General features: G+C 30.0%; 1 protein-coding gene across 1 annotated transcript; it reads right to left on the reverse strand.

The window, feature by feature from the left end:
• Positions 1-325: 325 nt before the first annotated feature.
• LOC100791245 (aspartyl protease family protein At5g10770) lies at positions 326-7,061 on the reverse strand. The gene is made up of 3 exons (XM_003551759.5): positions 6,564-7,061; positions 2,638-3,087; positions 326-1,490 (listed from the first exon to the last, which is right to left on the reverse strand). Exons 1-3 carry the CDS (start codon positions 6,754-6,756, stop codon positions 661-663), a joined length of 1,473 nt encoding a protein of 490 aa, XP_003551807.1. The 5' UTR covers positions 6,757-7,061; the 3' UTR covers positions 326-660.
• Positions 7,062-14,790: the final 7,729 nt, after the last annotated feature.

Below are 14,790 nucleotides of genomic sequence, written 5' to 3' on the forward strand. Positions count from 1 at the left end.
TAGAGATCAGTAGAAACCGTGTTGGGGCCAATAGCTTTCCCCTTCCGCATATTGCAATCCCAAGCCCAAAAGGCACATTCGTAGTCCGAACTTTGGGAAGATTTAAAATCCTCAGCGTAAATGGATTCCCACAGCCATGACATATTAGGCAAATTGTTGTTCCCTTACAAGATCTTTTACTAAATGATGCTGTGATTCAGTGATTTTTTAAATCTATTTGCAATGTGCAATCATATCATTTTTTTTCTTTGACAGACATTGTCACATGAACTAAAAAACAAAAACCACCATCACAAAGATGATCAAACTAAATAGCCAAACGAAATAATCCAAAACAAGACGTTTCTGCTTTATTCAACAAACCTTTAATTAATAACAAGAACAAGTTTACATTATTTTTTTTCATCTTACATATGTACAATTGCAAGCAATCGCACAGCTTGAGAGTCATACATATTTCACCTCCTCCATTCTTTTACAACATTATATTATATGTTTTCCAACAATTAATCACTATTTAATTTCCCCCACATTATTGTTTTCCCTTTTCTATTTCCACTGTTACATTATGTCATGACAACAACAATAGTAATAATGAAAGCCTAGAACCAATTAAGATTCCTTTGTCCCTAACTAGCCCAAAGCATGTTTAATCATTAATCACTTGCACCCACCAGCACCAAACCCAATTCTCCCACCTCCAACATCATACACAACCTCTATTGTTCTCTGTTGTACGTTCCCATATATAGTAACATCACTATCGTCACCATTTGCGGCAAAAGCCAAACAAACCTGCTTGGTACTCGCCACGAAGAGTATACCCTGTGGAGGCAGCTTCACCGTGACGCCGCCGGCGAACGAAAATTCTATCGTGGGAATGGAAAACACCTTGTAACCGCTGAGATCATAACACGTGTCGAGGATGGAGAGTTCCCCGGCGGAGGGGTATTTTGACATGCCTTGACGGAAGGCGGATCGGAGGGCGCCGTAGGCGGTTGGGGGGAGGCGGGTGATCACGGTGCCAGAGTCGATGATTGCACCGCCGGTGGAGAAGGTGGAGGAGGAGACTGGGAGTTTGACACCGCCTACGGCGATGGCAGTAATATCGAGACCGTAGAAGGAGGAGCCGCGGGAGATGGTGGAGAAGGGGGTGTACTTGAGGTAGCGGCCTGTGGCGGCGGGGCCGAAGGAGAGGTGGCCGGTGGAGCTGGAGGTGGAGGGGAGGCAGTAGGAGAAGATTTTACGGTATTTGGCGGCAGTTTGTTGGACGAAGGAGATGGGGTGGCGGCCGAGGCCAATGAGGCCGGCGGAGCCGCCGAAGAGGCCCTGGTTGTTCTGGCCGCAGCCGAAGAGGAAGTTGTCGACGACGTCGGTGGCGGTCACGGTGAGGCGCTCGCGGCTGAAGTAGCCAACTGAGAAGGAACTGTCGCCGTACTGGATGCCGTATATGCATGCCTTGGTGGATGCCGAACATCCTGGATCGTTTCCTGCATGAAAAATGAAATCATATTTAATATAATCAAATTAGTTTAAAATTAAGATAAATAACTATTTTCATAGATGTGCAGTGTGTATTGATAAATTTATCTACAAAAAGTTAAAGATTAGTCCCAAAAGTAAAAAAGTTACATTTTTATGATGTTCTATACATTAGGGTTAAAAATAATTGTTTATCCTTAAAATTAGGTTAAATTAAAAAATTTAAAGTAATTTTTATAAAAATAAACAAATATATATTATATAAAATATGTAAGTTTTTTTCAAAAAAAAAAAGAAGTTAAAAGGCATCTACAGTTTCTCACATGTGTTATTCTATTTTCACATAATTAGGGATTAAACCCTTAACATAAGCTTAAAAAGCTCAAGTTATTTGTCATTTGTGTCATATTTCATGAGTAAAATAATATTTAATTTAATTGATCAAGAATGTAAAAATCATAAATCAGGTATCAAAATTCAATTCTTATATATAAGCTAATTACTGTTAGAGTGTGATTTTCTTACTCAGGAAACACTTGAGAGGAAATTTATCGTAATATTGTTTACTTTTGTGACACAATATATGAAGTTATTAACCAATGCAATAGCTATCTTTTGAAAGTAGGAGAGTATGCGAAATGGTTAAGTCAGTGAGCTTAGTCATTATTTGAAATAGTATTGACTCGTTGATTCATATAAGTTGACCATTGATAGGGAAGAAAAAAAACACCTTTAATTTTCAATTAGCAGGGAAAATCGTTTTCTAAAGTGGAACCAAGTTATTTAAAGTTTTGTCTTTATTGAATAAGTAACAAGTGGGAATACAAAATAAGAAAAAAAATCATTTTTATAATTATTTAGTTTAACAAGTTGAAATATGAGACGAAAGAAAAATGTATTGCATTTGTATCAACTCAAGTAACTCAAACGGCCAAACATCTAATTAAATATTGAATGTATATTTGGATAAGTCTATTTTAGAATCATCATATTGTTTTCTATCTGAACATTTAACTCAATGGTATCAAACACGCAAGTCCCTTAGCAATCTTGATTCAAAATGTTTCTTCTATAAAACACATATAACCATGATTTTGTTGGTAAGTTTTTCCAGCACATATAATCATCTTGAAATGTTGAGAATCAAATATTTACCTGTAGCAGTAGAGAGCTGAGTGCAGAGGGCAGATGTACATGTAATATTGGAATATGATGTAGACTTGGATGGATCAAATATTACATCTTGCTGCTTGTAGCAAGAACGAGCACAAGGTTCACACTGAGTCCAAGTGAGATCACTGCCAGTGTCAAAAATGAGTGACAAGTCCCTCTTGGGTGTCCCAAGACCCACAACCACAAAGTAATTTCCAGACCCAATAAGGCTACCAGATTTGGCTGGTAGGGTAGCTGAGTCCAATTCCTCAACACTACTATCTTGGCCCAAGTTCTTAGAGAGCCTTGAGTTAATGTACTTCACCCTTTCTTTGTCTTGGTTCAGAATGTCACTGTGTGGTGTTGTAGACTTAGCTTTGCCATCATGATCATTTAGTTGGGAGCATGGCCCATGTTTGTGTACCACTTCTAATGATGCTTTTGTTTTGGGACCTGAATTACAGAATTGGACAATTAGTGGTGCTAAATCATTGATGGTTAACCATCATGCTAAAGCGAATAATAAACTTGATGTAACATAATGATTTGACTTGAAAAGAGAGTGATTGAGAGAAAATATGGAGTTACAAATTAAAGGACACCAAATTTTTAGTGATTTTGTAAAAAGTAAAAAAAAAAAATCAATTATATGTATTCATTATAATTATTAAGTTTTCCATCAATAAATATGTTTTACATTTTCTCAAGTACACCCATCACCCTTAAGATTTAGTAATTTTTTCAAGTAAAAACATTTAATCCTTAAAAGGTTAAATATGTGTTTTAGTCTAGGCAAAAAGGTAAAACAAAAATAAATTATTTCTTTTTTAACTTTTATTTATGAAAATATATCATATCTGATCTTTGCCTCATAAAAAAATCTATTTTTAATTCCTCATGCACGTATAGAAATAAGAATCAGATGTAACACATTTTCATAAATAAAAGATAAAAAATAAATAATTTAACTTTTAAGATATAAAAATAAATATTAACCTGTTTTCAGGAAGAAGAAAAAACATATTTAACCTTAATTTTATATTTAACTCGTCACTTAGTGCAGGTGTCTCATTGACAATTTTAAAAAGAAAGCTGCATATATAGGAAATATTGTCTCATTGCCAGTCTTATATTGGGTCGGTTAACAAGAACTATCACAATTAGTGGGTGTATTTATTTATTATATCCACAAAGTTTTCTTCTATTATTAGTTAGGTACAGCCGTGAAGAGAATTAAAATAGTAAAATACCACATAATTGAATTAATATTAATTTTGCCTAAATGAAAAACCTTTTTTTTTGAATTTATGGGTTTCTCGCTAACACACATATTTTATTGTTGGAATGAGCAGTCAAATATAGTTAAATTCTTTAACTAATTCAATGAGTTCGTGGGTCACTAGTGCTACACGTCTAAGTAAAGGTGCAAAACTATCATCAGACAGCTACATATCACCTAACTTTTGGCTAATCATAGTTATTTTTGCTTGGAGCCTATCTCTCAAATAATATCATGCATGCACTTATAATTAAGGCCTAACTAATTTATCAATACACATGTTCATACTAATTTTTTAGGAAAAAAATATTTTGTTATTTTCCCGTTAAATTCAGTAATTAATTCAAAGCAAAATGGTTACTTATATTTTTTGTTATGGAACATATGGTTAAATTAATTTCAAGTTGATATTATATAATTGGTGTTTTGATTAAAATTTAGATCCAAATCAGAGAAACAAATATACAACCCAACTGTAACTCTCATTCAGTCATTCTCACCCTGCTGTGTAACAACTGTATCCCCATTGTGTTAATTAAATCATTGAACAAACATTTTAGTTTTCTTTTCATGTTTATTCTAATTGGAAAAACTTGTGGAGTTAAGATTCCATCTTTATCATCTCATAAAAGATCTTTTGGCCAAAATTTTGTCAATTTCTTCGGCAGTACAAAAACCTACGACTTCGTCTTTGTACCTTAAAGTTTGACATATATATGGGTGGGTAGAAAAACATGATGTTTTACAAGTAAAATAATTAAGCCACTTTTTTCTTTCTAATTAATTTATAATGGGTTTGGGGGGTACCAACCGTGAATGAATATTGCTTTCTTCGAAGACTAGTTAACAAAAGAACAAAATACAAAGTCCAGAAGTTCAATTATGTTCTTCAAAACTTTTGGATTGTTCATAAGGAAATTTCATCGACTCTTCATAGTCACAAGGCTACTAAAAGTGAGTTTCTGACCCGTGATCATATGCGTCTCATAGTCATAAGCTTAAGTCCTATCATATATAGACATATCATATATGATTGCTGACCCGTGACAATAGACTAAACAATTTGTCCCTATCATAAATTAAGGAGCAAAAGAGGTAAAAAAAAATCACTTTCCAATCGTAAAAATGGTCGAATATGTAGAACATATATGTTTAGTAAAATTAGTAGATAAATTAATTGAAATCTGAAAAATAATTAGAAGTTGAAACCTGAAAATTTAGATGTAAGTCGACAAATTAGCTGACTAAATTAAATGTATTTAGCAAAATTAAATGTTAAACTGGTTGATAAGTATAAAAGGATGTAAAAGGAATTATTTAATTATATAATGATAACTTCAAATTTGGTAATTATATATATTTTCAAGTAATGATCACTTTTCATATTTTAACTTATTTCAAATAATTTATAATTTATCAACTTAAACTTAAGGATAATATTTTTATTATTATAAATTTGGTCCTTAAATTTTGAGGATAAGAACACCCATTATTATATACTCTTTCTTATGATGACACGTACTTTTATTATCATTATTCAGGTTGTTTTTTTACATTTTCAATAATACTTAAACTTATTAATCATTTTAAAAAAATGTATCAAATTCAATTTTTTTAAAATATCGGTTTCAATTTTTTATTTTTTATATTAAAAATTCTATTTTCACATGAAATCTCAATCAACTACGCATTATTTATTTTGATGTTTTTTAAACTTAGCCTTTTCACTCTAAATTTAAGATATATATATATTTATTTATTTTAATCAAATTATGTATATTAATTTTACATTATATATTTTTTGAAATTTCCATTCAATTAAAGATATTTGCCAACTAAAAGTGGATTATTCGATTAAGAAATAAGTGATTGGTGGCTAGCTTTTCTTTCCCTTTATCCCTCTCTATCTCGAATATGTGACCATGTGTGGCATTGGTGTGTTTCATGGAATATTTTCTGTGGCAAATGACAATTTTGTGACCCTTCCTTCGTGCCACACGCCAAAAGACAACTACAGTATAACTTAATTGGCACAGTTACTCATTTGATCTCTCTTTCATCCAAAATTTTCCAATTTCCCCACTCAGGCAGTTGCAGGATTTAATTTCTCTGACCTCAAAACGCCTAGACTATATAGAATGTTTTATGTACTATATACCATTATAAATATACATATAAAAATAGTATAAATTAAGTAGCAATCATCCATGCATGTTAAAATATAGTCCAATACAACTTAATATAGTCCAATATAGTTTATATACTAATAGTGCAAAGAATTTCTACACTCTTAACCAGTCAAAAATCGTCATATACTCATTTGTGCAAGTTTTTAACTTTTACAAAAATTACTTACAAAAGTCATTTCTAACTTAATTTAATTGATTAACACGGTAAAAAAAATACATTATTGGAGCATAAAAATTAAACTCAACTTATATGTAGTTCTTTATACAGTTTTAACATTGTTCTTCAACTAGAATCAGAATTTCATCTCCATAATCAATGTTATGAAAGTTTACATTAAATATTAACATAATAAAATTCTAATTGTGATTAGAGAACATTTGCATTAAAACACTTAAAAAAAACTACATGTTCACATCAATTTGAGGGGAAGAGAGGGATGCAGAAGGAAAATTGAAATGACCTTTGGTAGAAGAGCTGCAAGAAGATGAAGGAAGGAGTGAGCTGAGGTGAACAAGATGAGTATATTGATGAAGATTGTTGCTTTCTGTGTCCTCCTTTCTTGCTGCTTGAAAGGCAAAACTCTTCTCCAAGGAGGAGAAGAAAAAGAAAACAGCAAGAGAAGCTAAGAGAAAAGAAGACATTTGAATGGTCATGCCAAGAGGTAAGAATAGCTAAGTCTAGCTATACAACTCACACTCTGTCGTGATGCTTGGCCTTTATATATAGGCTATTTCATCAATGGGGGGTCCAATTAGATTATCAATTCTTGCACGTCACTGATTAAATATATAGCAAACAACACACTATTTCATTAATTTTGAGCTTGCTTATTCATTCCTTGTCTAATGTCAATACTATTGCTTAGCAATCTGTAGACAAAATTTGACAAAATTGACCAAACAAAAAATGGAGCACACACGAGTATTTTTGTCATTTCAAGCGCAGGCCCGTGTTTTGGTGCCTAATTTATCATGAAGGAAATTAAGAACATTAATGCTAAGTGGGGGTTGCCTTGGGAAATTTTCCTGTGTTCAAACTTTGAATAGCTAATCTGTGGCACTCGTTGTGCGTATAGTTGTCATTAATAAATCGTTCTGTTGAAAAGAAAAGGACATTAATGCGATTCACACTTAATTATATTCACTTTGACACATGTCATTATCTCGCCCATCACCATTAGGATCGGTCTAGTGATAGTAGAATTGAAATACTATGCATGCATATGAGATCGTAAATTTAAACTTCAGTGTAATAATTATATATATAAAAAAAGTGATATTTTTTTCAATTATGATATTTTTTTTATTTATAAGACTCAAATGAAAGATTTTATTTAAGAATATCGAATCAAATAAACTAATCACTACAAATAATATTTTTTTTATCAATAATTATACTTTACAATAGAATAATAGTGACATTTTTATTATAATAAGTACTTTTAAAGTGAAAAAATATGGCAAATTAAAATACAACATAATATCTAACAAATTATATTCTAAAAAATTTTAATCATTAAAAATTCTATATATACAATTTCTGCGAATTTGTCGAAAAGAAACTTTGACTAACCAAAAAAAAGATCAATTAATAAAAGTAATATATATATATATATATATATATATATATATATATATATATATATATATATATATATATATATATATATATATTATAGTTTTATAATAATAACAATGTGAAAAAATTCATATCTAGAGTAATCATGTCGTCTTCTTTTTTTAATTGATTCGGATGCTAATATACAATCCTTGTCCTACGTAGAAACCACTATGTTGAATGGATGTGCAGCACTCGTGACCTTCCTATGTCTACCTTCAGGCGAATGGAGAGATATTGACAAAACAACCCATTAAACAATTAGGTTCTTCAAAAATATCATTAATCATTTGGAAAACAAGGGAGTTGGTTAATTCTCAATTTCCATCTCATGGCCCACTTTTAAGAACCTTCAAAGAATTGATGAACTCCATGACTAACTCCACTTTTACTAACCTTCAACGAATAGGATCCTATTCTTTCTTTTAAGAAGGTTAGATTTAATAATGTTGAGGAAAGAGGTCCATAATTTTTGTTGTAAAAAAGGTCTATAATTTCATGGCCTTTCTCGGGCCTACATATAATTGAGGAGTACAATGCAAAAAACCAATTGGTGAATGTAAATTAAAGCTAAAAGGGGGTTTCATAATCAACTTAACTACTTGATAAAAAGATTCTGGTGATACCTGTTAACGAGAATGACTCATGTTAATTATCAATGAAAGAAATATCTCACTCTACACGCCTACCATCTTTAGCCACTAAAGCTTCAAGATTATATATATCATGCTAGTACGATTCTGGCTAAGCATTTTGCTATTTGATTAATTTGGTTAGTATTATGGCTATGGCATGAATCGTATATTGATATTGCTTGAGCTAAAGCTCTTAGGCTATATCTATCTTCTCTCCTTTTTTATTTTGAAGTTTATGAAAAATTCCTTTTTAATTTCTTAAATTTTCTTTAGTCAAATCTTTTTGCGTGTATCATACACATGTCCCTTCCGTACCTATATCTTTTTTTTTCCTAGCTTAGCACAATATTCTATGTGGATTGAGAAGTTACATAATGGAAGTACAGAATAGAGAGGAAGTTACTGTAATTTCTTAAAAAAAAATATAATATACACAAATTTAATATTTAGTGTTAAACAATATAAAAATAATTACAGTCTCCTCCACCCCCAAAAATCTGTTTAAAAGTTCCCTATAATTAATTAGTTCTTGTTGGGTTCAGACTGTGAAGTCATTATTACTTTATATATATATATATGATGTCATTAACCCCATTGGATGAACTCACTTTCCTTAATTAATTTATTCTATAGAGTACCGGAACATTAACTTTAAGAAGAAAGACACTCAACCAGCTTATTTAAATAACTTTGAGTAATGATACTGGCATAAATTTGCATTTATATACATACTCCAATGCTAATTCATTGAGTAATACTTAATGTCCTCATAATTTATCTTTAATAGTTTAGATTGTGCATTGTTTGATAATTGTTTTTGAGCAATTTGATAGGCAGCACACCTTTATAACGGCTTATCTAGATACATCATAAAATTCAACTTTTGCTGTCCTACTCATCTAAATTTTGAAGTTTTTTCAGATAAACACGATTTAAAGAATCTAATATACTTCTTATTTCTTGCTAAAGTTCTTCCACTAGATCCAATTATGCAGGTGCCAAGTTCATTTTATAGTGCATACTATGGTTTTACTTTAATAATAATAATACTATTGTTATTATAATATGTCACATTTTAATTATATTTTTTGTTTTTAAATTCCAATAATGTTATCCCATGATGCAATTATGTCATCTTCCTTATTTTCAATTGGAAAGATTATATGTAATTGCCTTCTACCACTTGAGGTTACTATAATATTTAAAGAAACGTTTGTAAAACTAGCATTCTGGAAATTTATTGTGCAAATTTGACATAATCGTTGAATGAAATTACATGAAACACTGTTTAACAGTATATGCTAGAGTAGAATTTGAAATGTTATTAGGATTGGACCGGTCATTAAACCAAACGTGAAGACAATCGTTTAAGAGTTGGTTCTATCGAGATTGAATTAGTTTTAATAAAATATATTTTTTAATATTTTAATAATATTAAATAAAAATAATATAATATACATAAATTGAGAATAATAAAAAATAAATTTCACTTAAAATTATCATAAGTTATAATATTTTTTCTTTTTTTGTTTTAAAACCAAAATTGTCATTTTGAAAGTAAAAAAAAAAAACAATTTTAAGTGAAACCAGTTAATCCATCAAATTTATCGATTTTTTTATCAAATCAGTGATCTTGAACCGATTTAAGGAAACACTGATTTTAGAAAGTATTGGGGCAAAAGTATCAGTTTAGAGTCCTTTTTAAACTATTTATTAAAAGGAGATTGTTTTCAAATTATTTATCAAGGGGGTCTGTTTTTATTTGCATTGCGTCAAAATCAGGGACGCAATTCAACGGGGAGCTAACATGTGGCATTAAGCTGTTGTGTCAAAAACTTTGCGTAATGGGTTGCTACAACTACAGTGGCGCAACCACTTCTGGACAAACAAACTATGTCAGTATGTATAGTGTTGACTTTCGACAGTGTGTGTTGCTATAGTTGCAATGGCGCAACCACTCTTGATTTTATTTTTTCTAGATCTTCACACTCGGTTTTATTTGATGGACGTTACTATATAGTATTTCTATCCTCAGAAGATAAAATGTTCTTATGAGGGCATGAGCCCCGTATTGTTAAAAAAAAAGTTATTTAAGTGTTATAAATATTATAATATGTCCCTCAAATGTCAATTATTGTCCTACTGTAAAATTGTTCATGCAGTTTTTGGGATCAAAAAGAGAATCACCACCTAACCCGCTTAACTTCTCTTGCATTTTGAAAATTGGAATCACTATTTTTCTTCTATGCGTCCCACACGTATCTTTTGTAGAATGAAGTCTAGATTGAAAATTACTAATTGATTAAACTAATGGATATTCGTTCCACATTAACAATATGAGTGCTGCTATTTAGCACGAACAACCTCTACATGAATAGCATGAAAGTAGCATTCAGTGGTTTGAATTTTTTTTAAAACAAATATTGATTGAATAATTAAGAAAATAGTGACAAAAAAAATTATGATCCAGTCATAGAATTATTATTGAAGATAATTTTTTAATCATCTAATGTGTGTATATATATATATATATATATATATATAATTCGAACTTAATATCGCTATTTAATTTGAAATAATCTATATTGTGAAACTTTTTATTCTTTAAGATATTGGTCAAGTCACTTAAATTCTAACTTTTAAAAAAATTTCATATTTTTGTTTAATTATAAAACTATCATTTTAATTCTTAATTTTGTAAAATGACAATTAATAATATTTTTATAAGAAATCAAGCAATAAACTATTTTACAAAATCAATACTAATTAGCTGATACTTATAAAAATTTAATAAAGATGTATTGTTAGAGTAAAAAAAAACTAATTTCAATTAATAAAAAATATTATAAATATAACTTTTAAAATAACTAATTTTAAAGTAAATAAATGTATTATATATAATGATTTACACGTAGTTAGATGATATTAGTGTACATATTATTCATTTCATTTAAAATTAAGAGAATTTCAACAAGTAATTAATGTATTGAAGTTACAATATAATTATCTGATAGTATTTAAGTTTTATCTTTGATGTAAGTAATTTTTTTACCACATCTTACTTATTTTTAGGTTGAATTTTAAATTATGAGATGTCTTAATTTCTTTTTATGAAACCGAGTGTAAAGATCTAGAAAAAATAAAATCAAGAGTGATTGCGCACTGTAGCTGTAGCAACACACGCTGCCAAAAACAATCAACACTGGCAGTGCAAATAAAAACAGACTTCCTCAATCAATAATTTGAAAACAACTCTCTCTTTTGATAAATAGTTTGGAAAAAGATCCAAACTGGTGTTTTTGTCAAAATATTGGATCAGCCATGTGATCAGTTTCTAGTCAAATCGACCAATCCGGTTTAGATTTCAAAACAGTGAGAATTTTTGAAAAAATAAAAATTCAAAATAATAATATTGAAGAAAAAGTTAAAGAGTAGGTGGGGCCGAGGGGGCTAGTGGGGCATACTCTTGGGTATTTTTGTGCAAAATAAAACAGAGAGAGATTGGCTTGAAAAATAAAAAGACTGAAAATATGAGAAAGTTCTAAGTCAAATAAAAAGAGCTTTAAAAAATGAAAATACATTAGGCCTCTAATTTTTTTTATAAAAAAACGCATAAATCTAGGCAATAAATAAAAGCAAAACCTATAACCTCTTGAGACCTAAACTTGAAATACAAGTCCAGGCTAAATATTGAAGACAAGTAACTATTGGATCAAATCCCACAATAAGTGTGGGGAAAAAGTTAAAGGGTATATAGACAAAATCTCCATGAGTTTAAAGTTATTTTTATATAAACAAGTAGTTTGATTACATTAATCAAGGGATTGGTAATAAAACTTATGAATTTAGATTCGTTGGCTCAACAAATTAAGGTTAGAATAATTTGTGAATTGATAATAACATAATTTTATTTATATGAGCAATACTCATTCGTTGGCTCAACAAATTAAGGTTACAATAATTTGTGAATTGATAATAACATAATTTTATTTATATGAGCAATACTCTTTACTACATAAAAATTATTAGTTACATAAAAATTATTAGTTATCTTTTTCATTCTGTAATTCAGATTGAATTTTCCAAAACAGTTGAACATAAAAGATTGAATAATTAGGAAATTAACATAAAAACAAGTAATAAGCACAAAAGAAGAACAATTAAAAAAATTATTTAATAAAAAATGAAATTACATTAACTCCAACGGAGATGGAATTAGCTATACTTAGCCATGGGAAAAGAAACTGATGAAGAGAAAGAGTCTTGAGCATATAAAGCTACCACACTCTTGTTCTCTCCCAAAAGCTCTCTCTTGTACTCTACAAATCCATTCCTCCTTTTGATTTTTAGGGTGCTTTTAAATCAACATCTACATTAACACTTTGATAAGTTCACTTAAGTAAGCTTAACATAGCTCTCGCATAAGCAAATATAACATGAAATTAACTTATTAGCTTGCTTAAGCGGCCAAACATGGCTTGCTTAAGTGAGCACAATAATTTTTTCAGGTTAAGACAATTGACTCACTTAAACAAGAATAAATGTCTTGCTTAAGCAAGATAAACATCTCTCTAATTTACACATTTCATCTTCTCTTACTAACTTGGGTGTTGGAATCCCTGTAGGTTTCTCATCAGAATTTGGCATGCAAAGACCATTGAAGATTCTTGATTCCAACTCAAAGATTCCTAATCTCGAGTTTATGCGTGCTAAACATTTTATTACCGAATGTTAATAGCTCAAAAACAAGTGATTGACAATTGAATAGAACACAAGTCATTAAAGAATTTATAATGTATATATTATATAGCTTAATTAGTACACATAACTTAAAAAGGAAAATTTATAATGTACATGACATACAATGTATTCAAATTCAGAATCACAACATTGATCTTTTTTAATTAAAAAAAAACAGAGATTCTCATTTCTCAAGCATTCAAACTATTTTTGCAATACCCAAATAATTAAGATAATAACTGAGAGACAGAATTGCACTTTGTTATACATAAGTTGTACTATATGTTTATTGTTGTAATGCAGCTTGAGGGATTCTAGGGACTTGTGTATCTTACTTGTCATTATCTACACCAAAATGAGTGACTGGCCAGCAACTAGCAAGCATGCTCTTCTGATGGGCCGGTGGACCTCACAAAGCCCTCCATTCATACTTGTGCTTGCTTTATAGATTGGAATCTTGCTTTCTCGTGGACCACAATTCGTTATTGAAATATTATTGTTTGGTGAATTAGTGCAAATTAGCCGGAATCTCTTTATATATGTATATATATGAATGTGATTTTGTTGGATGTAGGCCACAATACACACTTTCTTGGAGTAGTGGAAGAAAGCTGGAATCTACACAAAACTCACATAGATAGAAAGAAAGAAAGAAGAGAGGAATTGACATTAGTTATTCTCACCTTTGTCATTTCTATAAGGGGGTCCATTACCATGTGTGTTTTCTTATTATCCCCCTTAACGTTTTCTATGTAGAGTTCAGTAGTTCCCACTCTGACCAATCTCAAAGAAACTTCTATGGATTGATGACTTGATGTGTAGTGTGGCTCCGACTTATTAGCAATCAACAATAAAAGCTTTGATTGGACTTTGAACGTAGGAGATGAAAGCAACAAATTGGTTTATGAGACGATTACCATTGATTGTGGCGTGATGATCTACCAAACTTGGAAATGATCAAAGGCAAATGAATTTCAGAGGCAAAAGCAATTAAATGGCTTCGGGTACTTCAAGCTAAATATTGAGTAAAAAAGGGGAAAATCCCATATTGTGAGCTTTGTAACGATCCTCTTGGACTTTTAACCAGTGCATTTAACGTGCTATAATACATTTTTTTTATAAAACATTTTAATTTTTAAAACAAAAAATAATGCAAACTCTTTTGTGATTATTATAAAAATGAGAATATTTTATTACAATCAATAAATTAAAATTTTTGGTTTAGATTGTGTATCTAATTACAAATCTTACATAGTTTTTTAAAGATGTCACTTGATCTTTAATTCTAAAAAATAAACCTGTCTTAGATTTATAATTGAATGCATAACTTAAACTGTTAATTTTAATTCAATAGTTATAATTAAATATTCCCATTTATCATAAAAATATTTTTATTTGATAGCCCTCTTACATGTACATAGCGTCAATTTTAATCTAATAATTATATAACTATGAATATTGCATCGAAGAAAACGACAAAGTAATGCAACGTTGAATAAAACAATAAATGGCAGCAACATCTTATAATTATGATCATTATGCTCCTAATTAGATGAGTACTAATTAAAAATACATTATTGTATGAATCCAGTCTAATTATTTGTCAAAGATTTTTTTAAATGTTTGACTTCAAATGTGTAGATTAAATGAGCTAAGATTGTTACAACCTAATCAAAGTTTTGAGTTCAAATGCTA

Source organism: Glycine max, chromosome 18 (genome assembly GCF_000004515.6).
Source record: "Glycine max cultivar Williams 82 chromosome 18, Glycine_max_v4.0, whole genome shotgun sequence".
Lineage (NCBI taxonomy): Eukaryota > Viridiplantae > Streptophyta > Magnoliopsida > Fabales > Fabaceae > Glycine > Glycine max.

What these genes read in the sequence shown, in the direction of transcription:
- LOC100791245 (XM_003551759.5), bottom strand. Translation starts at nt 6,756, where the DNA reads ATGACCATTCAAATGTCTTCTTTTCTCTTAGCTTCTCTTGCTGTTTTC. An exon ending in TTGCAGCTCTTCTACCAAAG is followed by an intron (nt 3,088 to 6,563) that starts GTCATTTCAATT and finishes TCTGTAATTCAG; the next exon opens with GTCCCAAAACAAAAGCATCA. An exon ending in TCAGCTCTCTACTGCTACAG is followed by an intron (nt 1,491 to 2,637) that starts GTAAATATTTGA and finishes TTTTTCATGCAG; the next exon opens with GAAACGATCCAGGATGTTCG.